General features: G+C 39.8%; 1 protein-coding gene across 1 annotated transcript in view; it reads right to left on the bottom strand.

Annotated features, from left to right (window-relative positions):
• CADPS (Ca++-dependent secretion activator) overlaps nucleotides 1–27,620 on the bottom strand; it is a 482,801-nt gene that overhangs the window by 28,921 nt on the left and 426,260 nt on the right. The window contains 2 exon segments of the mRNA XM_011947195.1: nucleotides 11,189–11,296; nucleotides 18,764–18,796. Coding sequence (XP_011802585.1) covers nucleotides 11,189–11,296; nucleotides 18,764–18,796 — 141 coding nt within the window.

The following is a 27,620-nucleotide window of genomic DNA, read 5'->3' as shown; positions in this document are numbered from 1 at the left end:
AAAAAAAAAAAAAAAAAAAATTCCCAGGCAGCACAACCTTTACCACACCATCCTTTGGGGAACTGGCAGCAGGGACAAAAGCACTCAAAGTAATTAGCCAGGCATGGTGGCGGGCACCTGTAGTCCCAGCTACTCCGGAGGCTGAGGCAGGAGAATGGCGTAAACCCGGAGGCGGAGCTTGCGGTGAGCAGTGATCAGGTCACTGCACTCTAGCCTGGATGACAGAGCAAGACTCTGTCTCAAGAAAAAAAAAAAAGAAAGAAAGAAAAGAAAAGTTGACAGGGCACCTTTCAGTAGAAGGAGGCTGTAGTGACTCATTGAACTGACAAGATCTGAGTTTTTGCTGAAGCATTAATGCTCCATGGGAACTATACATGGGTAAGTGTTAAGTTCAAGCTGACGAAATTAGGTGTTAATGATTGCTTTTTACTTTTTAGCTCCTAAAAAGATGTTTTTGGATGAAGCTTGTCAAAAGGATTTCTGAGATGAGTTTCTGAGATATCTACCAGGTAGAATATCCTTTAGAGACAGTCACTGGAGCCCCACAGATCATGCTCATGATTTAAACTCAAATAATCCATTCACTAAGGACAAATGATTTGTGTAGGTGGAAGTATCATCTAGAGTGTGGTTTTTCAATCTCTCTACACTACTGATATTTTGAGCTGGATCATCCTTTACTGTAGGGGCTGACCTGTACACTACAGGAGGTTCAGCACTGGCCTCTGCTTGCTAGATGCCAGTAACATGCCCCCAACTCCCAAGCTGTAGCAACCAAGAATGTCTCCAGATATGGTCAAAAGTTCTCTGTGGGACAAAAATTACCCCCCAGTAGAAGCAGTAACTCAGAGTTCCCCAAACTAATGAAGCGCCTAATAACTGGGTCTTTTCTCTTTAACATGATGATTTCCTAGGCCAAAGAATGAATTTTCTGAACAAAAGGGAGTGATATTTCTCTTCCTTACAAGATGATTTAAAAGAATTTCACTAGAAAGCAACTCATGCATTTAACTTTGCTTACTTTACATATTATTTGTTCTTTTCTAAAAAAAAAAAAATCTTTTTTTTTACACAAATAATGAGAGGGGCTTTATACCTTGGTTGGCATACAGATCTGGTAATTAATAATACTCCCATCCTGGGCAAGACCTGGAGCTTTGTTGGTATAACTGGCTTTAGTCCAGGGATGGTCAGAATGGAAAATTCTGCCAAAGGCAGTCAAGGCAACCCAATATGGCAAGTGACACTATCATTGTAAGCCTTTTGATACAGGAATATTCACACTGGAGGCAAATCACTAGACTCTATTAACTGGATTTTTAGTCAACTCAGCAGGAGTTTAACAGAACAGGAGGCTGTTAACTGTTCTCTTCTGAATTGGGAATTTGGAATGAATGAAGTATTTAAGTTGAGCCTTCTTTTCAGGTTTCTGGACACACAAAAATAATTTGCAGCCACCTGGTGGAAGCAAGACTTTTTTTTTTTTTTTAAATCAAGGTCCGGGTGGAATTATAAAAAGGAAAGGAAAGAGAAGTAATCAAGGGAGGCCAAAGCGGGAAGCTGTATTGCTGATCTAACGTGCTGTTCCAGTTCCTTTGGATCCAAGAGGGACTATTCTGGATACAGTCAGGGGAGAAGAGGGTCCTGGATGTCTCACAAGCTTTTCCCATCATGGCATGAAGTCCTCCAAACATAATCTCCTTCAGAGACTGGCACAGGCTCCCCAGCTAACTCCCAGATGGACACATGGACTTGTTGAGTAATCACTTTAACAATTCCTAAGCTCAACTTTGTTGTTGCTACATCATACTCATCATGTTTTTGTGTGATAATGGGGGTGGCAGAGGGCTGTATTACATCCAGAGAGGAAGGGCTACCTGTACACATTTGGTGGTAACCTCTTTTCTAGCTTGTGCAGATCAGTGGTTCTCAAATGGGGATGATTTTGCCCCCCGGGGGAAATTTGGCCATATCTGGAGACATTTTCTTCATTTTGAAAAGGACAGTGGCTGCTACTGGTATCTAGAGTAGAAAACAGGGATGCTGCTCAACATCCTTTAATACACAGACTAGCACTTTACAACAAAGAATTATCTGACTCAAACTGTCAGTGGTACCAAGGATGAGAAATTTTGCTTTAGAAGTATTTTTGAAACTGAGTATCGTAAACTTATTTGTGTATAGTAGAATCATTTTATCTGCTACCACGGAAATTTCTGAAAGAAAAAATAGGAAATATCAGACCGCATCACATAAATATTGTTTTATAAACTTTTGTTTTGTGTGTGTGTACATACACTCTGGGTTTTGATGTAAAATTTGTTTCTTATTGTGAGTTGGGGCAAATAAGTTTGAAGTAATTGATCTTGCCCACTATTTGTCAAACTTTTACATGCATTTGAATCAAAGAGACTCTTGTTAAAATGCAGATTCTGATTCATTTGGTCTGGGGTTAGGGCAAACTTCCAGATGATGCTGATGCTGAGGGCCTGTGGATCACACTTTGAATAACAAGAACCTATGCAAAATTTAAATTCATTCATTAAAATAATTAGAGCAGTAACTATGTATCTAGGTATTGATTGTGCAATCTTTTGATACCCTATCTGGAGCCCAGCAGGGAGAGAAATAGTTACTTGTCTAATAAATGAGAAGTATTTGAGGATTTAGCACAGCTCGTCCCCTGCAATGCAATGTGATAATATTTGTTCCACAAAATGTGCTTTGGCTACTCTGTGTGTTTGTGTGTGTGTGCGTGTGTGTGTGTGCACACGCATACTTGCACATGTGTACTGTGTTTGAGTCTGTCGCTTACTGCTTCCATGCCATAAGTCTGCCATAAGAAAAAAAACCCTGTTCTAAGACACCGAAGTGTTGTGTGGGTCATGTTAACAAGAATACTGTGACCTTAATGTAACAGAGCAATCAGCTTGGCTTCTTAGAATGATTAATGGAACATTCTCCTCTGGAAAGGAAAACAAATTAACTGTCTTCACCAAATGTCTTCTGGAACACAGAAAGCTGTTCTGATAAAGACACTTAGCAAAACTCTTCATTGCCTACAAGCTCCAGAGAAAATTCAAGACTGGCTTTTTATAAGGTTTGCCCAAAAGTAAGAGATCTATTTCTATGAATGGCTTTGGAAGGAAATAGCTAGATTAGAAAACTACTTGAAGATATGCTACAGAAATGTAAATCTATGAGGATACCAACAAAAAACTCCTCAGTTTCTTTTGGATAGTAATAACCTATTTAACATGATTAATCCAAATCTGTTAATGCCCCTTATCTTTTTTGTATGCAGGATTGCTGAAAGCTCAAATTACCCAGGCATGCAGTGAAGCATTCCCAAGTCCACGTGGAATGGAAATGTGTTTCTCTACCTAAGACTCCAAAAGCAAAGGAATTAATTGTTATCATTTACTTGTTATTGTGAAACCCATGGGGAAGAGGGGATTGACATTTGAATACCATTCACAGCAATAGGGCATCAGAAAAGCACCAAAACACTCTGTTCATCTCCTCTCATCTAATAGAAATGATCAAATCTGTTAAAAGCAGATTTGGATGGTGGGAGGTAGAGAAAGCATGAAGACACTGGGAATTTGAGTGGCACTGGAGGGCACAAGTCATGAAAATGAACTTGGATTGTTTTATAATTTTAGCTTGGAAGTATCCTGAGGTTCACTTCCAAGAATCCAAACAGAGCTTAGATTGGGACTGAATACATGGTTTTCCTCTGCCAGGGAAACTTAACTCCCTAATAAGATATATATCTTACACAAATACATGTACATACATACACACCCTATTTTAAAATATATATCATATATACAGATAACCGTTATGTAACAATATTTAGTAGGTAATGTTACCAATCAAGGTGAGTGATGAGCTTCTCATTTCCCCCCAACTTGTCTCCAGTTTCTGTGTTCTTTTTGGGAAATGACACTCTGCAGCTGTAATGCATGGCCTAGGGCATGACTTAACTGCCAGAGTTCACTTCGGGGCTCAAAAATAGGTGAAAGAATCAACTGTCTCTTCTTCCTCTAACTGCCTTTCCCAGTTCATTTGGATTAGCTTTCCAGTTTCAACATACATAATCTCACAGATTCTAAAGGATGTCCTAGCAGCCTGGCAGACATGCTCTTTAGCTTCATAATTGAGGACAGAGATGAGGTCACAGTTCAATTAAAATTTGATCTAAAGAGTATAGAAAAGCTCAGCTTCAGACTGATTTGGAGGGCTTAATTTCAGATTGATAACCTTAGGGAAAATCCCAGGAGAATTAACAAAAAAACCTTCCCAATAGTATGGGTATGTGTGTGTCAAAGTCACCAGTCTAATACTTCAAAGCAGTTACAGTGATACAAGAAATGCTGGACTGTGACCCTCTGATTTACCCACCCAGCTCAGATAGCTGTACCTTATTCCAGTAAATAAAATCTCTATATATCTTCACATGGCCACCTTGTACTCTGGCCTTTGTGAGTTTCTTACAGTTTAGCACCCCCCCCAATCTTTTTTTTTTTTTTTTAAACTAGCTTCAGAACTTTTCCTTACATACAGAGAACAGCTTAAAAAAAAAAACCCTGGTTGAATTCTGCTAAGTTACTAATTATGTTTAAAAGAACTACTTGGTTGAATTCAGCTTGATTTTTTTTTTTCTCAGCAAATCAGTTCTATGTTTAGATAGTAATAAACTCCTCCAGTCTGCAGAACAATTGGCACGGCAGTCCCTATAACAAGTCAAGATCATGAAAAAAGGGCCAGTGCTAGTTCAAAATAAATTTAAGGGGCATCACAACCTTACCCTGCATCAAATCCTGGTTTGCACAAACCAGCTGTAAAGAATATTTTGGGGACAAGTGGGGAATTTTGATACAGTGTATTAGAGGAACATTTACTGGCATGGGAAATAGTGATCATTACCTTTAAAAAGCAATTTTTTTGCTTACTCATTTTAGAAAAAAGTACATAATATATACATAATTGTACAGAAAAAGATAAAAAAAACCCACAGATAATAATCTGCAGGTGCTGGGAACACAACATTTTAAACTTCTTATTTTTTGGTTAGCTATATTTTCTAAATGTCTACAATATACACATATTGCATCTTAATAGTAAAAGGTATTAATTACTCCCTCCCTTCCTCTGCCCCCACCTCCCAAAACCCTGAAGTTCCGAAGGTTAATTCTGATTTATTTGGCAATGCGGTGTAGTTTTGTTGAGGGGGTAGAGCTAGGTTATTTCAAAATCACTTGAAAGAACAAGTAGTTCTATGAGATGGTAAGGATGATGATGATAAAAGACTCATTGAATTTTTAACTATGTCTATGTACACTCATTATATCATTTTGCCCTCACGAAAACTCTAAGAAGCCAGTTTCTTTACACATGGGGAAATTGAGGCTCAGGGAGGTGAAATAACTGACCCCAGGTTAGAAAGCTCAAAAGTGGCAAAACCAAGTTTCCTCTTTCCGTCTGTCTTACTTCAAAGCCCCACTCCTGACCATCATTATTTAGCCTGTTTCAGAAAGATGTTTTATCAAAAGTGAAAAAGGTACCAGGCTGCTCTACATCAAGCAATTCTAAGCAAGCTTGGGGTTAATGTCTTAAAGCGTTGGGGAGAGTCTTATAGCACTTTAACATAAATATGAAGCTTTGCTTAACAAGGAAAAAGAGGGCTAGGAAAAGCATCTCCATTTTGATGATGATGATGATAGTGATGATGATGATGGTGGTGGTGGCTAACACTTACCAATGCTTCCTCAGAGCTCGATGCTGCAGATGCATATGGCATTTCACCCTCATAATAACTCCACGATTATCATCCCTGTTATATAGATGAATCAGCTGAGGCTCTTAGAGATTAAATGCCTTGTTCAAGGTCACCCAGCTAGTAAGGATCAGGTCTGAAGGTTCCAGAGGCAGGGCCCATGATCACTGCACAGTAAGTCCCATTCAGGGCACTCAAGTCTGCTTATTGCTTAGAGAGGAGATAACTCACTGTCTCAGTATCTAGAATGCCATATGCCTTGATTTTCTTTAATCAGCCCCTTACAAGTGCAACTTATTGTATTAGTGAATCCTACGTACCTCTCCTCACTTCATATTTTTGGAAGTGGTTTCCCTTACCTGGACAGTTGGTGATATACCTTGCAGATATAGTGTCATGCTCCCCTTGTAGCCTATTATTCGGTACTTTCATCCTCCAGCAGTATGATTCCTACTTTGATTGATATATGCTCACAGGTATGGTGCTTGAGTAATTTAACAAAGTTGTTAAAATAACGTTATCTGTGGTTTCATATATAAATATAGCAAACATTTTAATAGGCAAAGGTTTCATGTTTCAAATTACCCTTTTCAAGGGAAACAGTCATACTCAATTATTGTTCTGCCACATAAACTGGACAAATACACGATTTGAAAATGGAGCAGCAAATTAAAATCCATGCGAGGCAAAGAATACGAAGCAGCAGTCCCTTCCGAAGCTGACCACACTGCCTGATTAAGTTCTTATGAGGCAGTTTGGTAAGAGGCCCTTTCCTGATCTGATAACTGCCACGGAGAAGCCAAATGCAGAGTCAATCTGCAAATACTTAATCCTCCAGAAGGCAGATTAAGTGTATAATTGACCTATATAATCCATGTATCATCTCCCGTCAAATGTTCCCTGGGCCTGGTTCACAACGACACAGGGCCTGAAGAAAGCCAGCGCCGATGCGGCATTACCACCAATGTGGATTCCATCCAAGTTCGAGATGGCTTTTTAATCACTCATCTCTGAGCCTGTGAGGTTTAAGCAGATGAATTCACCCTAAGCACATCTCTTTTAATCCCGATTTTCTTCTCAGTCTGTGTCTTCAAGAAGTACAAGGAGGAAAGAAAATTAATTTTTTTTAGACCTTGAAATCTTAGGTGCTTCTCTTGATGATCTGATCTCTAATTTCAAAAAGCATGTTTTTATTTTGGGGAAGATGTTGAATTAATCACTAGAGAAGGAGGGAAAAGCCATCTGCATGATTTATGGACACTCCAACTTTAAATCACTATCTTCAGGTTATTTCTTGAGCTTGTGCTTCCCTCTGTAGCTGCTGCTTTAGGAATATGGACATTATTTCATATCCATGTTTTATATTTTCTTTGAATGTCAGCAATAATTTTCGAGAAGGCTAAGCTTCCACTTGAGTCTCATAGCAGTCTGATCTTCTTTTAAAAATTCAGCATCTTTAATATATTTGAATTCATTGTTTTTATGTATATTGGAATATTCTCTTGCTTTAAATCTCGGAATGTTTTGTTTCAAAATGTTATAAACTGTTATTTTGTAGCAACTGAAAACCATATACAATTATACTTCTTTTTTTATGAAAAAATTATAAAAACGCAGATAAAAGATGTACAGCTGCACATCTGAAATATTATGGGAAACAGTTTGCCAATTCTTTTCTAATCAGCACTTTGTCTTGGATTGGTTAGTTTTTTCTTAGGTGTGTTATCAAGAAAGTCATTAGTATTTTATAGAAAGACTACATAAACCAATTATATTAATAGACAAAGAAATCTTAACTGCAAAAGCAACCTAGTTAGGTAACATTAGGTCCAAATGTATTTCTCCAACAAACCTAGAGAATGTTTGGTTAAAAAAAAAAATCGGTGAAGATGAATTTGGAAAGCCTGTTCTTAAGTTACGTAATAAAATAGATAAAAATGCAGAACATCAAATATAGAGTCCCAAATGCTATGCCGATAATCTCCCACAAGCACCCACTTCCAGCCAAAAGTACAATGACGTGGCAAAGAGAAAACTAGCTCAGAGAGCACTGGGTAGGGGCCTAGTTAAAGCAGAAAATGCACCGTTAAATGACCAGCTATTAATCCAAATATTCTCAAATACAAACACACACTAAAACCATCCAGCCTTTTCTACAACGGCACACTCAGAAGGGCAAAAACAGGAACAACACCAAATAGCAACAACTTAAAGGACTTATCAGGTAAATAAAACTGAGACTTGAAACACAGTTAAAAACACAACAGGAACTCTTAGAACATGCCTCTGAATGACAGATGCCAGCAGGAACTAAAAACCAGAGAATGACACAACAATCAGAATCAACAACCCCCAAACAGCAAACAATCTCGGAGATATATATTTTTTTCTTCATTCAAAATGTTAATTTGCTATTATTCATTTTTGCCATTTATCAAAATGCAACGATTTGGAAGAAAAATCTCACAGATCAACAAGTCTTTCTCAATAGGTTTCTGCCAATTGTTTAGAAACTTGCCCCAGGACCGCTATCATTAAGGAATGGGATTTAAATAATAAGTTCATTTGCAGCAAGAAATTTAGAGTGGCAGCTTTCACAGACCCTTCTGCCTTGATATTCCTATTCCCTTGTTTAGCTTAGTGGACACACGAGTTTTGCAGAGCATATATACAGAGAAATAAACACCATGCTTGAGGAAACAGAAGCCGAAAATAATCAAACATGTTGGTAATCTGATGTTTTGCTGCTAGATTATAGAAAAACAGTAAGTACTGAATTAAATTACTGAGGCTGCATGGTAATGAAGCTTTTTGAGAAGCTCTGGGTTGTTAAAATGACAAATGTTTTAAATCCATGACAGATTCAATAACTTTTTTTGCACTACATCAGTTAGGTTGCCTAGCACCAATAAATTAGGAGATCAGGTTATTTAGAAAGTAAGAAAGTAAATGGCAAAGAAACTTGTTATATCTAAATAAGCTCCTGAAATTTTTTTTTTCCCATGGGGCCGGGAGTGATGTGCAGTGAATGACTGTAACAGTTAAACCTTTACAATCAAATATACTCAGGACGGTATAACTAAGACTCCGTTGGAAAAACCAAATTGGGACAACATCAGACTAAATTGTGGGGGTTTCCACAATGTTACTGATGCTATTTTATGCTGGTCAGTGGAATTCAACAAGGGACTGGAAGTACTTGTGAATTTTTGAATGTCCCTAACTATAACTTGCTTTTGGGAAAAAAATATTCTCAGTAATATTTCTTTTTACTATTAATTTACATTAAAGGCTGGAAGGCTTGAATTTTACCTGTGGTCTTCAACAGTCAGGCAAGTCCAGTTTTACCATCTGTACTAGCCAAGGCTGTACCTTTACTTTTTAAATAAAGATTTGGTTGCACTTTCCTTTAAGAAGAGCCACAAAAGAGATAATTTGCCTTGCTGCCTTCAGCAAGGCTACCTTGCTTGTACTTCTAATTTTAAAAAAAGAAAGGCAAGGGTGGATTATTTGTCAATGAAGTGACAAGCTAAACTGCAGATTAAACATCAAATTCAGTACTAGATTTAAGTTTTAGAGAACACAAGGTTATTGGTTATTCACACACACTCACACAGTAACACACACACACACACAAACACACGCACACACGGGCCACATAAAACTGAGAATCGGAAGATACTGATCAAAGGGAAAAAAAGGCAACCTAGGCATTGAAAAGAACAACCCACAGGCTTCTTGAAAATTTGTGGTTTGGAATTTAATTCAATGGAGATGGGCAGAGTGTCCACACTCCTAACTGCAGACCCGAGGGTCCTGCCTGTCTCTGTTTTCAATGCCTATTGGATGGTGATTGTGCCCCAGACATTCTAGGCTCAGTACTTTCATATAAGGCATGCATGCAGAGAAGGGGGAGGACCCGCTGGTGAGCTTTATGCATGTATGAGGCATTCTCAGTGGATGTGGGTCATGCTAGAAGATGTACACAGGAAGATTATTTGATTCTAATTCATGCCACTTGATATAATGTGATAAAACATTTGACATGAGAGATAAGTTCCATTTTTATCTGAGAGAGGACGGGTGGGAATTAAAAAGTAAGAAGGGTTTTATTGAGGAACGGTGATGCAGGGGAAAGAGAGGTATCAAGCACAGAAAGGGGATGATTGGAAAAGAAAAAAAAAAAAAAGAAAGGAGCCTTTCAACACACGAGGAAAGCAAATGAGCTGGAAGACAAAGCATATAAAAGTCAGAAGCCGCAGAATCAGAAAGCGGTGCCAACAATGAGCTCACTTAGCTGTGGAACAAAAACACACACACATACACACACACACAAACTCAATATAAATTGCTGAACACAATCACAGAAAAAAAAAATAGAAACACGGATTCCATAGTAGACCAAAACATTAATGTTCGCATTGGCACTAAAAATATGGAAACCTGGACAGGAGGAGCTCACGTTTCACAAGACAGAAGTAGGCTGCACACTCAGAGCCACAGGGAGACAAGAACATCAGCTTCCATGCACTCTGGCCGGGTCTATACTGGCAAATTCAGTGGAAACCCGAGACGAAATATTGGGCTAAATTAGGTAGCCCCATCTGCTTTGGCCTGAAAGAGACAGGCAATTTGAGACCGAAGCAGATTTCTTTTTTTTTTATTTTTGCCTCAGTGGCTTGCTTTGCGTGCAGATGTAGTCCCAGTAGAAATAAGATTGCTCAAAAATGATTAACCCTTGGTAATCTGCATTTTCTGAAGTTTGATCTGGGTCCACAGCCCAATGTACTCATTCTTTGTACACCTGCTTCTCGTACATTTTCAGCTGGGTGGGTGGGCAGGGGGCATCATGGTTTAAAGCTGCAGCTGACTGAGCAACTGTAATGTAAAGTGTTTGCCGAAACCCAGGGTATGGATTTCGAGTCATCCAGGAACGAAATTATCTTTGAAGTGATAACGATGTGACATTTACTGCACATCTGCATGCCACAGCTGGTGTCAGGGAGGCGCCACCCCCAGGAGAGGGAATTGGTCTCAGCCTCCCTGATGAGAACATCTCCCTAAAGTGAGGCCAGATTGCAAGGAGGAAAACCATGACCAAGAAAGGTCTTTGCCAGTTAGAGAAAGCTGCCTCGCAAGCTTCGTGCAGGAATGAGCCTGCTTGCCGAGAGGCTGTGTGCCGTCCTACGTATCACACAGATTGGGACTGAGACACTGCCACACCAGAGTGGGTTCAGAACAGACACAAGACAGATAGGAGCCTAAGGCAGAGGGAGAGGAGAAGATTTAGTCTGAATCAGAACCAATCCATTTTCTCAAAATGTGACTTATCCTCCTGTCGCTTATTTTGTCACATTTTGGAGGGTCTCCTCCTTGGTTTTCAAGGAGGAGAAGGCATTTACTTACATCAAATAACCTTTCTATGTACATCTCCTCATTGACCTTATCACGCAGGACATCCTGAGAATGGCGGACGAAAGTCACGTAGGCGTCGGCCACGTCCATCCCAGGTTTCTGTAAAGAAACAGGAAAACATGAAAATGAATTTTCAGACAGCCACTCTTCCCTGTTTACCATTCACTTTTACCCTCTACTTGCCCTCACACACTCTGAGATGCTTCTGCTGGATCACCTTTGTAGGCATGGGATTACTGTCCACAGCCTGGGCTGGTAGGAATTGATATTAGAACTGCTTCCTCTTTCCAGAAATCAAGCCTGGCTAAGAAGGGCATTGAGATTGTAGGATTTTATAAATATTTTTCTATGATTAATTCTTTCCTGGTAAATTTATCTAATGGATAAATCTTTACTGCATAACTCAGAGATGTTCTCTGACTTTGCCTTGGATTGAAACCCCCATTAAAGAATACCCAAACATACTGATTTCCACTGTCCTTAATATATTATCAGAAGGATGATGGAACTTCCCATTTCTTTTTCCTCTTTTAAAAACTTGAGAAAGTACTAAGTAAAAAAAAAAAAAATTGTATTTCAATCTATACCCCTTCCTACTCAAATCTCATTTTGTGTGTGTGTATGTGTATGTGTGTGTGTGTGTGTATAGTTTAACCTGAGTGGATATAGTATTTGCTAATTAATTAGTTCACTCAGAGGAGACACTAAACCATTTGTCTTTGCTTCCAGTGCAGCCTTAAAGTCTAAGGATTAAAAAGAAGAAGAAGAAAAGAAAAGGCAGGGTAAGGAGGAGAGGATTTGATTTTTAAATAAATCACATTTTCCGGAAAGGTAAGCAGGTGGTTCATACTGCAGTTAAGAAGTGATTTATTGTAGGGAAGTAAAAAAAAAAAAAAAAAAAAAAAAGATAGAAACTCAGAAAGCACACTGCTTGACATTCAAAGTTATCTCCAAAGAAACCTATTAAAACACTATAATATAGGTCATTAGGAGAGTGGCCACAAACCCCTCAAATTTCCGCAGTAAATATATATGTTTGCTAATAACTAAAAAGATTAGTTTTCATTACTGTGATTTACCTTAGATCACAAAGTATCATTTCTCTACTAGACGTGACTGTCAGGCACTGTAAATTGAAGTTAGTTAACACTTCTGTGTAATTTCCAGGGTGAAAATGAGGAAGGTTTAGAAACAGTAGGACTGTATTTTTGTTTCCTGATAGAAAGCAAACAATTATCAAGCAAAGGGCCAATGCTTGGCCCCTGGGATGCTAGTAACATTTCTTAACACCTGCTGAAACAATGACAAGGTATTAATTTGAAAAACAATGAGGACAACCCAAAGCCACAGTAGTCAAGTGTTACACTTTCAAGCAATTTTCAGCGAATGGATTGAGCAGGTTCCACGATGGTCCTATAATTGCTGCAGTTTTATTATACAAAACAATAGAGGTTCTCCAATGAGATGTAAGTGATAGCTATCAGTTCTAAGCAGGCACCTCTCTCCTCTCCTTTTGGCAACTGCGCATCAAAGGCCATTCTCAGTAGGGATGGGGATCTCTACCTGGGGGACTTGAGAAACTCATTATTATTGTTTCCATTTCTCCCCTGGTGATACTTGTGGCATATGGCCTTCTCCTGGGCACATGCAGCCATCTTAGAGCTAAGGTGCAAAGTCAAATGCCGCAGATCTATCAGTAACCCAAAATGTTAGAAGAAACAGTTATCTACAGTGATGCGTATTTGCACCATTCCTTCTCTTTTCGCAAAGTTTCACTGTCTTCCAAGGGGCATTTCATTCAACTTTTAAAAACTCTGATATTTTAAAAAATCAGTGTGGTCCATCTTACCCAGGTAGTTAAGAAACTCCATGATTTGCTCTCTCATGACTCTTTTTTTTTTCCCAACAGCACTTACCAATAGCTGATATTGCACTATATACTATTTGTTTGTCTGTTGCCTGTCTTATCCCACTAAAACATAAGCTCCATGAACACAGGAACTTTGTTTGGCCTATTTCCTATTGTATCCCCAGCATACAAAATGGTACCTAGCATACAGTTGGTGCCCAGTAAATATTTGCTGAATGGGCAAATTCAAGAATGAATGAGAAAATCCTTTCTCCACATCCTTTTTCAAGCTCTTCAGTCACACTGCATGGAATTTTACTGGATCTCCCACAAACTGGAATTTGTGCATATCATTTAAACTTTTCTGTGAAATAAGAGTTAAAAAAAAACTTCTCTGGGCCTTAATTATGCTATCTATAAAAATGGGATTACTAACAGCTCCCCTACTTACCTCCAAGGACTCTTATGGTCATCAGTTAGAATAGTGTATGTAAAAATGTTTTGAAAGCCATATATTGTAATACAAACATGAATTACTATGATTTTCCCCCCATAATATTATACCATTCCACAGCCTTACCTACCTTTAGAATCTACTCTAGAACCAAGACGAAAAGGGGGCCTCAGAGGAGCCAACGTCAAAATAAAAATGATAAAATCTCAGCACAAAATATGTGTAGTTTTCTCATAATAGAGTCCTCAAGCTCCCGCTCCCATCCAATTCCAACAAGTTTGGTTTCCATCCCTTGATGGAGCAGAAATAGTGAAGAGGAGGGATTGTTTGAAAAAACTGCAGATAAGAGAGAGCTATCGTTTTTCCTTATGCCTGACCCTGAGGGAGGAGGCTGCCCAACTGCAACACCAGACATGTAGACTCACCAACCGCTGGGGTTTGGGACTATCGAGGGCAGGGGCAAGCCTCCCCTATATCTCGGGAGGCCCTAGAGGGGAGCAGGTCACTATGCAGCCACTGGGGAAAGACACGGTCACAATGGTGATCCTGGGTCATTGAGAAAAGATTATAGTCAGTACCCTGTTTAAAAAGGCAGGAAGGATGTATAATGCATTTTAAGTAGACTTCCAATCAAAACAATGAAAATAAAACCTGTTCACAAACAAGCTAACCCTTCATTATAGCTGGAAAATATACTTGACCAGACAGCTGATACTATTAAATTATGCTTTTATATCATAGTGCTACCTGCACACAGTGGGACAAACTTTTAGGTGTTTTCTAATATCTCATAATGACATTGTATATTTTAAATGTGGCTTGGATAGACTGATAGAATATGACATAGATTTTAGAAAATATTTAAACAAATATCTGTATAGTCAACTGCGTCCATGTGTGGAAGACATAATTTGCGAATAAGCTACTCTGTGACTCAGGAAAAGAAGAACATTTTAATCTGAACTTGCCCCTATCAGAATACTTCTGAGCTTGAGAAAAATGAGCTCAAATTTTCAGCATCCTAAGTCAGCCCTAATTATGAATGCAAATCTCCTACATACACCAATGGGTCAAAAACTATATCTAAGACAAAGACATATGCTTTGGGGATTACGCAACGTTTTAAGTGACTGGTACTAGCACTTCCCTCCAGTAGTGTGGTTAACAGACAAATCTCAAAGGTGACTAACTGCTAGTGCCCACATGGAACTAAACCAGTAAGTGTTCTAACAAAAACCTCACAGGGAAACATAGGTGAACTCAGAGACTTCAGAGGTAGAAATGAGTTGAGAAATGATTTTATCTGATGGTTCTTAAGCCTGACTGCAAATCTGAAGGACCTGGGGAGCTTTAAAAATACTGATGTCTGGGCCCTGACCCCCAAAGATGCCGTTTCAATTTTGTCTGGCAAGCAACCTGGGCATTAGTGCTTGCAAAAGCTCCCTAGGGGTTTCCAATATGTAGCCAAGGTCAAGAATCACTGATTCAGTCCATTGGTTTCCAAACTTGTACTACGTATCAGAATCATGTGAAGAACTTAACGGAAAGCAATATCCAGGCTCCACCCCAGAATGACCGCATCAGAATCTCTGGAGGTGAGGGTCTGGGACTCTCTATTAATAAAACAAAAACAATTATGTGCCTATTAAAAAATAATAAAATAATAATAAAAGCTATATAAGTTAATTAATAAAAACCAAACCAAAAAACTTTTTTTGCTAAGTATTACTGCTGCACATTCTGGTTTGGGGACTGCTGACTTAATAGGTAATAGTTAGTTGTATGCTGGTAAACTGGTTCTTCTTTTTTTTTTTTTTTTTGAGATGGAGTTTCCCTCTTGTCGCCCAGACTGGAGTACAATGGCACCATCTTGGCTCACTTAACCTCCGCTTCCCAGGTTCAAGCGATTCTCCTGGCTTAGCCTCTCCAGAGGAGGTAGCTGGGATTACAGGCGCATGCCACTACATCGGCTAATATTTTGTATTTTTAGTAGAGGTGGAGTTTCACCACGTTGACCAGGCTGGTCTCGACCTCCTGACATCAGGTGATCCACCCACCTCGGCCAAAGTGCTGGGTATTTTAGGCGTGAGCCACTTTGCCCAGCAAAACCAACAACAAAACAAAACACCCTGATTTGTAGTGCTTGCCAGTTTGCATGGTGTAAATACTCCCATCAAGGCTAATTGTGAGCCAGCAATGTGCTCTCAAAGTTGGAGAGAGATGCACATAATTGACTCTTGGGAGCCAGTGCTATCTACTCTACCACACCCCTAGCTTTATGGTGCAACTGACAGCACCTGATCTTCACACTCTGCTTACTCACCAGGTGACCTTGGATATGCTAATTAACCTCTTTGTGCCTCAGATTCCTCAGCTATAAAACAGAATGATAATATTAACCCCCTCCTAGGATTGATTTCAGAAGCAAATGATTACTATTATCTACCATATATAAACAATGTACACATAGAATATATGTGTATTATGTACTATTGTTTTATATAAAATTATTTATTTACTAAAAGGTTTATTATAATATTATTAGCTATTAAAGTATATGTTAATCAATTTAAAGTTTAGCTTTGTCCTAAGTCATTAATAGCTGGTAAAAAAACACTTTTTCTAATATGCACTAAAATAATTACCACTATCCAAATCAAGGTGTTTATTTATACACTAACTGAAATTATCTTGCAGTATGGCAGAATTTTTAAGGGCATTGGCTTAAATCTCAGCCCTTCCACTTAACCCAATGTGGGGTCCTGAGCAAATTAACTTCTCTGTACCTTAGTTTCCTCATATTCCTCATATTTAAAGTGAGGTTATTGTGAAGATAAAATGTAAACTGTTCTAGTGAGTGCTTTATCAAGCTTGGTTTACATTTTGTATCACCAGTGGTAAATGTACCACATTTTGGAACATGCTGCATCAACTTCTTCTGCCCTCCAGAGTGTGAAAACTCTACTAATTCAATTTGTTTCTTCATAGCCTAATGATATGGTTGGGCTGTGTCCCCACCCAAATCTCATCTTGAATTGTGGTTCCCATAATCCCCAAGTGTCGTGGGAGGGACCCAGTGGGAGGTAATTGAATCATGGGGGTGGTTACCTCCAGGCTGTTCTTGTGATAGTGAGTGAGTTCTCAGGAGATCTCATGGTTTTATAAGTGACTTTTTCCCTTTCACTCATTCTGCTGTCATGTGAATAAAGACGTGTCTGCTTCCCCTTCTGCCATGATTGTAAGTTTCCTGAGGCCTCCCCAGCCATGCTGAACTGTGAGTGAATTAAACCTCTTTCCCTTATAAATTATCCAGTCTCTGGTGTCTTCATAGTAGCATGAAAATGGACTAATACACCTAATAAGTCTTCTAATTTAGCATAATTAATCCATAAACACTTAATGAGTACAGATCAGGGCACCCTGCATTTTGATATAGAGTCCATTTACTGCCCTCCCATCTTTATAATAAATCTGAACCTAGCTTGTAGGAATTATTAGATTGAACCATATGAAATGGCTGATATTTGACTTCTTTGATCTCCCCAATATGCCAATTTCATGTGACTCAATCTAACATAACCTGATGTTAGTACCAATGACTGGATCAAGTTTCTCTAGGTGTTTGGGCCTTGTCTATAGGACACCTGTTCAAACCTGCCTGAGCTACCCCCTCTGCTCTGGATCCAACAGAGAACAGACCACAACTACCAAATCTTTGGGTTGAAAGCCTAGAATTTCAACTTCTGTCACTGCTGAAGACCAGTGGAGCCCAAGGCTGATGTCTGCAAATTCATCCCCCATCCACCTATATGCAATAGAGTGTGGACATCACATTACCACCACCACATGTGTCCTTCTCCTGGACTGAAATTCCTAATAAGTGCCAGGTATGGTGCTGGATGTTCTATGTATGTTGTGTCATTTAATTTGCACAGCAAACCCATGACTTAGGTATTATTGTCATCTCCATTTTAAACATGGAGAAACAGGGCCAGAAAATTTGAGTAGTTAGCTCCCTGTGAAGGGAAAGTTTATACTTTGGGGGCTTGAGAAAGTAGATTACTTAACTTCTCTCTCTGCTGCAGTTATGTGAGCTTTTGCCATTCTCCATTATAAGAACTGTCTACCTGAAGGAGTCTGAGGTTTGTTGATGGGAATATTATATAAATTCAAAGCACAATTATTGATTGTACATTCTTTCATTAAACAAACAAAATATATGCTAACACCAAATTCACTCCAATTTTCTATTTTGTCTTCCTTTGAGAAATAAGCCAATAAACCATTACACACTTAGCTTCCTGGGGAAATGAATTTAAATGTTAATATAAATCCTTTTAGAAAAAAACAAATTTTAACAAATAAGTATTTGAACAAGGAGGGTACTTAACCACGTTCAGAATGAGAAATGCTTAGTACAAGACCCTTGGTGGCTGTTGAGATAAGCTCTCTAAATTTAATATTTTATAATGGACTCACACCTCTTTTGTTAGAAATGGAGAAACAAAATCATTTTCTTTTTCGCTTTATTGGAATATATTAAAATCTCTCCAATTTTATTTTGCTAATAGGCAGGGCAAAGTCTGTCTATAAATGTATCCTGATTTACCACAGGTAATCCCACACTTTAGCTTTCATGTGTTGTACTTAACCTCAATTTAAATGTAAATTTTGGGCAACTTTGAGTGCTTTATCTGTGAACTTTGAGAGCTCTCTTCATTAATGAGGCCTGTACTAATTATAAGCAGTTTTGTGAGGTTTCCTTAAAACAATTGCAAAATTGACCCCAAAATGAACAAATTTAGAATTTATTTGTTTTTTATTAGGTTGGTGCAAAAGAAATTGCGTTTTCCACATTTTTAATTGCAAAACCACAATTACTTTAGCACCAACCTAACAAAAAATACTGTCACCCTTGTGCAAGTTTCTAGCTTCATGGCTCTCCTCCGAAGGTGTGCACACAGGAGAGTTGGTAAACATGAGGAAAACAGAAGGAAACACCAGAGAAACTGATGAAAAATGAAAGTGAAAGTGAAGTGGGACCTTTCTTCCTGAGGAAAGAAACCATACCCTCTTCTTATCTGAAAAAAAAAATTCTACTACAAAATAGTCTTGGCTTCTTTCTGATGATCCAAGTCAGGAACACACAGTTTAGCTAGCAGCAATTAATATGAGTAGCACTATCAAAAGTCTCATGAAAACAAAAAGTCAAAATGAAAAATAAACAAAAAAACCCCGAAAGAAACAATTTTCAAATACTCACAGGTACATCCACATATTTGGAAGCTGCCTTCACCTAAAGAGGAAAGAAGAGGATGGAAGTGAGGCTGGTGTTTACGTTTAATTGTTCACTGCTCAATGCTGTATCCCCATCAGAATCAAAACAACACGCTGGCACATGCAGCTGACCAGGAAAAACAAAAAGGTACTAGAAAATAAAATCTGTTTGCTATTTTTTCAAGCCATAGCCACTGCTTTGCAGAAACAGAGAATGCACACTCAAATTTACTGATTCAGATTCTGTTGCTGGAGCGGGAGCTTTACATTTTCCTCCCTCCCACTGAAAAAGAGAAAAGTGACTAGCTAAACCCAAATCGATCAGTGGGGGACTTACCAGTCTAGAGAAGCAACTAAGATTGCTGTTACTTCTCGTACCTTGGGTCTTTGTATAATATGGCTGCAGGTTGTCCTAACTAAATAATGAAATACCTGAGTTCTCAGCTTTCATTAACTCAGATTTTTAAGAGGAGGATGGACATCCTCAACCCAGAGGGAGATGTTTTCTGTGGGTAGGGGAATGAGAACCTTTCAAAACTGTCCAAAGGCTGCTTTTATGTCTCCTGATTTTAGGTGCTAAAAATTCCAGATGGGAAGTGCAGGAAGTGGTGATAAAAGTTTTAGTTTTGTGGGGAGGGAGTATGGTAGTGTGCTAGAGTGTTATGTTTGAGAGCATGGAGTTTGGAGTCAGACCTTGGTTTGAATCCCAATCCTACCACTTAGAAGCTGTGTGACCTTGGGCAAGTTACTTCATCTCTCTGAGCCTCAGTTACCTCATCTGCAAAATGGAGTTATTATTAGTAATAGTGCCTATTTCTGCAGGTTGATAAGGATGAATTCACACTTAGCCACAGGATGTAAGCACAGAACAAATGGCAGCTAAGATGATGAATTCATAAGCAAATGTGGGTGAGCTCTGAGTACTGTGAGAAACCAATGAACAGCTGGGTTTGAGAAATAAAGCCTATAGGAGTATGTTTAATATTCTGTGTGTTTCATTTTGACTCAGGTCACACATGTTATCTAGGCACAATTAAGACCAAGGGGTTACATCTGGGGTCAGAGAGGGTTTTCTGTTTTTACTGGGAACTGCAAAGACTGCAACGCACAAAAAGCAGTTAGGATGTCTTTTCACATCTCAGCCAGGCTTCCTCCTGCAATTTGGCTGAGATCAATATTAGGAATCACAACTTCACCCAAATGTCTCCCAGAAAAGTACCCAGGGGAGTGATTTCCTCTATTGCTCTTTTCTCAATGCTAGCTTCAAAAATGTCAGCTCTCAAAAGAAAACAGCCAATGAACCAATAGGGTGGGGTGGAAACAGCCCAGAATTTAGAGTCAAAAGTTCTTTCAGTGCCAGAACTCATTGACCCTGGGGAACTCATGCCAAGTTCCTTAGCCTGGGTTTCCAGATTTCTAGACCAAGGTGACAATACTGTGTACTTTGCAGGGCTGAAAGCTTGATGAAATGAGAAAACACACGAGAAAGTGCTTTGTAAACTTTAAAGCAAGGAACACACATCAATTAGGTAATTATCGAGAGGGCAATGTATTCTACCGTCTTGAATCATTGCCAGCCCCCAAGATGATTCCTGGAGTCTCCTGTTATAGATTCTCTTAGAACTTTATATTTGTTCTTTGCAGCATTGGTTGCAATTCCGCCGAATTTTTTTTTTTTTGGGGGGGGCACAGTGTCTACCTCCCATATAATGTCATGAGAGCAAAGGCTATCTTGGTCTTGCTCATGGCTGTCTCAATGATTCACCTGGTACTGGCTTAGAAAGGGAACTCAGGGAAAAATTATAGAGGGAAGGAATGAGAGAAAGCTAATGACCAGTTCTGGCTTCGTGATGATTGAGAAGTAAGCAGAGGCAAGACTGGATCAAGGAGCCACTTCACTGATTAGTCCGAAAACCAACATAGTTGTATAGAAAGCTGACTGCCTGCAGAGGCTGGTAGGTAAAGGAAAATACTCTTAGTCCTTACAGGGATTTGAGGCAGGCTCTCCAGATATTGCACAATTATCATTTCTACTAAAAGATTCTAAACTCCAAATCTTTCCTCTTCATTCCTATGCTAGAACTTAGTTCAGGAAAGAAGGTGGCTTGGCCGGGCGCGGTGGCTCAAGCCTGTAATCCCAGCACTTTGGGAGGCCGAGACGGGCGGATCACGAGGTCAGGAGATCGAGACCATCCTGGCTAACACGGTGAAACCCCGTCTCTACTAAAAATACAAAAACTAGCCGGGCGAGGTGGCGGGCGCCTGTAGTCCCAGCTACTCCGGAGGCTGAGGCAGGAGAATGGCGTAAACCCGGGAGGCGGAGCTTGTAGTGAGCTGAGATCCGGCCACTGCACTCCAGTCCGGGCGACAGAGCGAGACTCCGCCTCAAAAAAAAAAAAAGAAGGTGGCTTGCCTTTTTTTCATGTCTCCTCAATGTATACTATTATTTAATGTTTCTGTGATATTTTTCATTGCAAAACACTTTCACAAACAGCTTCTTCTTTAAGCTGCCCTGCAAAAAGGGGGCGATTCAATCAGATCCATTTACAATCAAGAACCTAAAATCCATAGAATTTAAGGAATTTATTTGCTCCTGATCACAGACAGGAGGCAGAGAAGCCAAGACTCCCACATGGTCATCTGAGCCCAACTTTCTCCCTTCGAACTGTTGATCTCCTCAATACTGGTAGAAAAGTATGAGGAATTCGAGCATCAGTGGTCAGAGCAGGTGCTAGCAAAACAATTCTTCTCAGCTAGAAATTCCTCCTGTACTCTGTGACGTTGATGCTTAGCAGTTGGTAGGGGTTTTGCTACAGCTGAAATGATCAACCTTTAAACACACCATTTACCATTTACCACTAACATGCAGTTACAATCCGGAGAATGACAGCAGTATAATTCTATTCCTTTAAAGGCATTTTGGGAAGATGAGGCAAGTTTCTGTCATGAATGAAAATCATCCACTCTCCTTCATGCACCAGCCCTCGGTTTGTTAGGATTATTCTTTTATTTAATAAATGATGACTTGCACTTAGTCTTAGTGATCCTCCTCCCATCCCACAATAACAGGAAAAAAACCCAGGGTAAGTTGTGGTCTATTATTTGTTAGAGACATGTGTGTATCATTTTTGGTTCTGGATATTGAACATTTTTTTTGCGGTGGGCGGGATGGAGTGTCACTCTGTCGTCTAGGCTGAAGTGCAGTGGTGCGATCTCGGCCCACTGCAACCTCTGCCTCCCGAGTCGAAGTGATTCTACTGCTTCAGCCTCCCGAGTAGCTGGGATTACAGGCACCTGCCACCACGTCCAGCTAATTTTTGTATTTTTAGTAGAGATGGGGTTTTACCATGTTGACCAGGCTGGTCTCAAACTCGTGACCTCAGGTGATCTGCCTGCCTCGGCCTCCCAAAGTGCTGGGATTACAGGCAGGAGCTACATACCCAGCCGCTGGATATTGAACTTGAAGAAAGACATTGATGATGAGGAAAAGGGGGAGTCTGGCAGTATATTCTATAAGGAAAGCGAAAGAAAAGGCATCTTGCCTAGAAAAAGATGGGCTAATTGCAAAGAAAACCGTAATATTCATGTAGTTAATTAAGGAGCTTTAGTGCAGAAGAACTGAATTTGTTCACAATGGTTCCAGAGCATAGAATCAGAATGAATGTGTAAAATTACAGGGCGCTAGAAAAAGGTCTAAACAATGATCACAGTCCAGTTAGGAACTGGCCATGTCTGGTGATAGAGACCTCCACCTCACTGGAGAAGCTCAAGTAGAGGCTAGTTAGAAGGCTCTGGACGTGTTTTTCTTTTCTTTTCTTCGTATTTGTTTCTTTACCTACATAAGAGGTTATCTCAAAGGCTGCTTTTCATTGTCTGATTCAAGTCCCCTTAAGAGGTAGGAAGTTGTCACCAGTTACATTCTTTACAGTAGATAAATGTAGCAGAGTGGAGAAATTGACAGAACCAGGATCAGAATCTTTTCCTGTGTAATGTCAGCAGTGTTCCCTTTTTAAGGATCACCTTTTATTAAGTTATCCATATCCATAGGAATATGTCTTTTTGCCAGCTATACTCTAGGTAGTAGGGAATGACCAGATTCTCCCGACCCACTAGAGCTTTGGAATTATTGCCAGAAAATCAAAGCATGCACCAGGCACTGTATCTAGATCAAGTAACCAACAGCTCTCACCATCTACACAAGACTATTTTACATTATAATTAGATATTGTTTTGATGAATAAAACACACGTTTCTTTAAAAGCATTATATAATATAGTAGCTTTCTGTCTTTATGTATTTTTTTTCCATCAATGGTTATTAAAAGAGTGTGTGTGTGTGTGTGTGTGTGTGTGTAATTTTCTTTTCTTTTTTAACTTAAAATCTAGCGAAGTGGCTTAGAGAATGGGTTCAGGATTAGCTAGGTTAAAACTCTGGCTTTGCCATTTTTTAGCTTGGTGACTAGCCATTACTTTACTTCTCTGAGCCTCCTCTGTAAATGGGACAATAATAATGCTACTCAAAGGGTTCAACTAAATGTAGCTATGCTTATCTTGATTACTGGTAATACTGGTTTACCAGTGTAGACAAAGCACATGCTCCTCAGCCTGATGGTGATAGTCAGTTTCACTCTCCACCTCTGGCCCATGGGCAATTTCTTGCTATAAAAAGGATGCTGGAATCTCCCCAGGTTACCAACAGGTATCTGAGCTGATTCTCCATCTGGCATACTTTCTGCCAGTTCTGTGACACCCTATGCACTGAGAACTCACCCTCTAAATGTTGAGGCTGACAGCAAAGAACTGTTCTCTTCCCTAAGTATGATTGAGTGTGGGCATAAGTGAGAGGGAAGTTCCACAGGCCAGTGCCATGGGTTATAATCAACAACACAATCCATTACTCTCTGGGACCAAATCATAGCCATGTACCCTAGGGCACAGGAAACAAAGGGGAGGGGGTAGGGCTTGCCCCAGATACCTGGTCTGGCATCACTCCTGAGCAGGGTCTCAACTGCCTTCAAAGGAGAGGCAAGAACTGTGACCTCAGCAGAACTTCATCTCCTGGGACTCCCTGCTTTCTGACCATCCCTTCTGGTAGGACAACCCATATCCTTTCTCTAGCAGCATTCATGAACCCTCTTGTCCCCAACTCTCCAAATAGAGCCAGTTCTGGAAAAAGCTTAGAAAAAGAGACACAAATCCAGAGAGGCTGATGGAGGCTAAGGATAAAATTAGGAGGAGGTGCTGTCAGTGAGCAATTATTCATGTTTTCATGTGCCTGAAACAAAGAACACTTACTACGTACAGGTGCCATATTAGGAGCTGTAAGATGAATGTGCTCCATGATTTCTGCCTCCAAAACCTTTTAAGGGGGATCTCGTTAATATTCCCATTTTACAGTTGAAGAAACTGAGGCTTAAAGAGATAAGCAACTTGGCCTGAAGGCGCACAACTAATAAGTTACAGCTTTGGACCTCCCATTCCCTAAGCTGCCTATTATTCAGTTTTTTTTAAAAAACTATCAAACCACTTTTATTAACCAGTTATATTTAAGTCTTATTTTTTTCTTGTTTATGTAGATGTAAATAGCTTCTCCAAAAAAAAAAAAAAATGTATGAGGGACTTGAATACATTTGAGTCCATGCAGAAAGTCCAAAATAGTTACTCTGGCCTGAATGTCCCAGCTAATTACCTCGACCCTCCACCTCACTTAGCCAGTGTAGACAGGCTTAATGGTTTCTCTATTGAGCTCTTCCATTATTTTTCAGGTGCCCAAGGTAATCTTTTCATTGAACACTCACCATTCTGGGATTTTCACAATGCTGATGACTAAGGGATTTTCTTCTGCCTGGCCCTAAAAAGGGGACCTGAGTTAATCATTGTGCAGCTTTGATAGGGAGCGCGGCAGGGGCTTAAACCACTTCTCTTGCTTCATTAGGGGAAAAGCAACCCAGGTGCAGACCACGAGGACCTTGGGGTTTGATACTATTAAATCAATGCACAGACAAAAAAAAAGTGGATTAGGCCCTTTTTGCAAACAGAAATCTGGCGGGTAAGACTCAAAGATGGAAGAAGAAAGAAGTCTGAACAGATACCACCGCATTAGTGACTGCCCGAGCGCCCCATGGTCTCTCAAAAAAAAAAAAAAAAAAAAGGAAAAAAACAAGGAAATGATTTATTCTCTGCGTGAGCTGACTCCACCCCTGCCTGTTTGACTTCACAAGAGCTCTGAGTTAATTTTCTTGTCCTTTGCCTAGAAACTGCAGACCACACCACCATTTCAAAGGGCTAGCAAAATTTACTTCAATGTTTGGCCTTTGACATTTCTGCTACAAGGTTAATGATGCTACTTTGCTCCCTTTTCCACTTCCCTAACTCAAGCAATTTAGAAATGTAGATTTTTTTGCACCAAGGCAATTCAGTATGTAAAAATGTTACTCAGTACCATCCCTAAAATCATTTCATCTGTTGGTTTGATTTTTCATCTCTCACCAGCCTCATATCTAGACTGTAGGTGCTCTCTCTCCTTAGTGTCTACACTGCCTGGCATATAGTAGTGGCTCAATAAAAATATGGCTCAATAAAAATATGTTGAATGAATGAACTTTAGAGAATGGCAGTCTTTACTCAGTACCCAGCGTAGAGGTTAGAGGTTTCTAGCACTTTCTTACGGTAGGTATTTGAGCTGTAGCACTCTTATAGGATGACTAAGAAAGTACCACTAGGCACGATCAGTTCAAAAGGAACTGGTATTTGGTGCCTGTATAAGAAGAGCTTAAAGGGTCTCTTGTTTTGGTACACCCTAATTAGTGCAGCATACAAAGTAAGGGCTTGGGATCAGCAGACAGATGTTTGATCTGGCATCTGGTTTCATCACCCACTAGCTGTGGGCCAGGTAACTAACCTTTCTAAGCATCGGCTTACTTTTTGGAAAATAGAGATAATGATAATAACAACAGTAGTTCCTCCTTATAGGGTGGTTGTGTGGATTATTAATTTTTAAAAAGATGAGTTTCTCAAGTGCTTACCACAGGTGGAATTCTATTCTAAGCATTTTCCCTGTATTAATTCATTTACTTCATGTAAAGGGCTAAAGGAGCTAATACATGTAAACATCTTTGCATAGAGCCTGGCACACAGTATGTGTTTAATTTGTGTAGGCTATTATTTTTATACTCCTTTTCCCTCCACCTCCCAAGGGTGGTGATTGGTCAGGTTTCAGTGCACTGGCTGGGCTGTGTTCCCCTAGTGGTTGGGGTCATTAAACTTTACATATCTGAAACTTGGGTGTGCTGCTTCTGTTTCAAGGTTAGAATGCTTCAGGTAAGAGTGTGTGACTTATCCTGCAGTAAGAGGCCTGACTGTTCTACTTCCTCTCCTCTTTACTGGCCATGTTCCAGGTGTGCTGTAGACCTCTCTGATTTTATTTCTCGCTGGCTTATCAGGCCTAACCTCATAAAAAGAGATCCCTGGAGACCACTACGGGTCTGTGGAGTTCTCTGCATTGGAATGTAGACCCGAAGTCCAGTTCACATTGTGATAGTTTGTTTCCAAAGATGCTTGCCATCAATTCTTTTGCTTTCCGTAGGCGCATGCTCTTCCCTCACTGAGAAATGGAGCCTATTCCTCCATCTGCCTGGAGTCTGGGCTGGTCTGCAACTGCTTTGACCAAGAGGATATAACGGAGGTGGTGCCATGCCAATTCTGAGCCTAGTCTTGAAGAGGTCTGGCAGCTTCTGCTTCCTCAGTCTTGAAAGCCAGCTGCCATGTAAGTGTCACTACCCTGAGACTACCATGCTGCAAGAAACCCAAGCCACATGGAGAAGCCCAGGAGGATGAGATCCTATTTAGAGAGAAAAAAGCCACATGGAGAGACACCAAGTTATCAGACATTCAGCCCCAGCCCAGCCTATTCATAGGGAAGTGGTTGAGAGCATAGACTCAAGCTGGACTGCGTGGAGCCACATTCCATTAGGTTGCTTTAAAAGTAATCGGGGTTTTTGCCATTACTTTCAATAGCTCTGCCGCTTACTTGACAAGTTACCTAACCTTTCTATGCCTCATTTTCCTCATCTGTAAAATGAGAATAATTGTATTGTTCATAAGGTTATTGAGTTATTGACTGAGTTCTTAGAACAGTCCCTGGGCATAGTAAGAACTATGTGCCAGCAATCATTGTCATTTCTGCTGGAAAATCAGGTTGTTCTAGTGAATTGTACATGTATATTAAGGTTGGTCTGACCCTACACGTGTGGCTCCCTAAATTTAAATAAATTAAAAGAAAATACAACTGAAATTCAACTTTTTAGTTGCACTAGTCACAGTTGAGAGTACTTGAGAGCTACATGTGGCTAGTGACAACTATTTTGGACAGCTCAGATATGGAATATTGCCATCATTTTAGACAGTTCTATTGGACAGTGCTGGTCTAGACTCAAGGGACACTCATAAATATAGGCTATTGCATTTTTAAGTGATATGAGTTAAGAATGCCTATGTTAGAAAATGAAATTGGAGGAGGAAGCAGGAGAAGAAAAAAGATATGGGTGTCATAGTCTCATTTTGTGGGTGAAACAGGAAATAAAGGTGGATGGGTACAGCTTAAAGTTATAATGGTACCAAGACAGGAAGAACAATACTGGTATAACTGTAACAGGAGGAGAGTGGAGGAGAAGTGGGTGACGTAAAGTGAGCTGAAGCTCTGTTACAGTAGGGAGTCAAATAATCATTAAGATTGACCAGTCAGGAAATGACTACAAAGGCTAGGTGCAGTGGTTCGTGCTTACAAGCCTAGCACTCGGGGAGGCTGAGGCAGGAAGATTGCTTGAAACCAGGAGTTCAAGACCA

Source organism: Colobus angolensis, unplaced genomic scaffold, assembly GCF_000951035.1.
Source record: "Colobus angolensis palliatus isolate OR3802 unplaced genomic scaffold, Cang.pa_1.0 Scaffold26, whole genome shotgun sequence".
Classification (NCBI taxonomy): Eukaryota; Metazoa; Chordata; class Mammalia; order Primates; family Cercopithecidae; genus Colobus; species Colobus angolensis.
The sequence above is the reverse complement of the archived record's forward strand: the minus strand, read 5'-3'. Positions and strand labels throughout refer to the sequence as shown.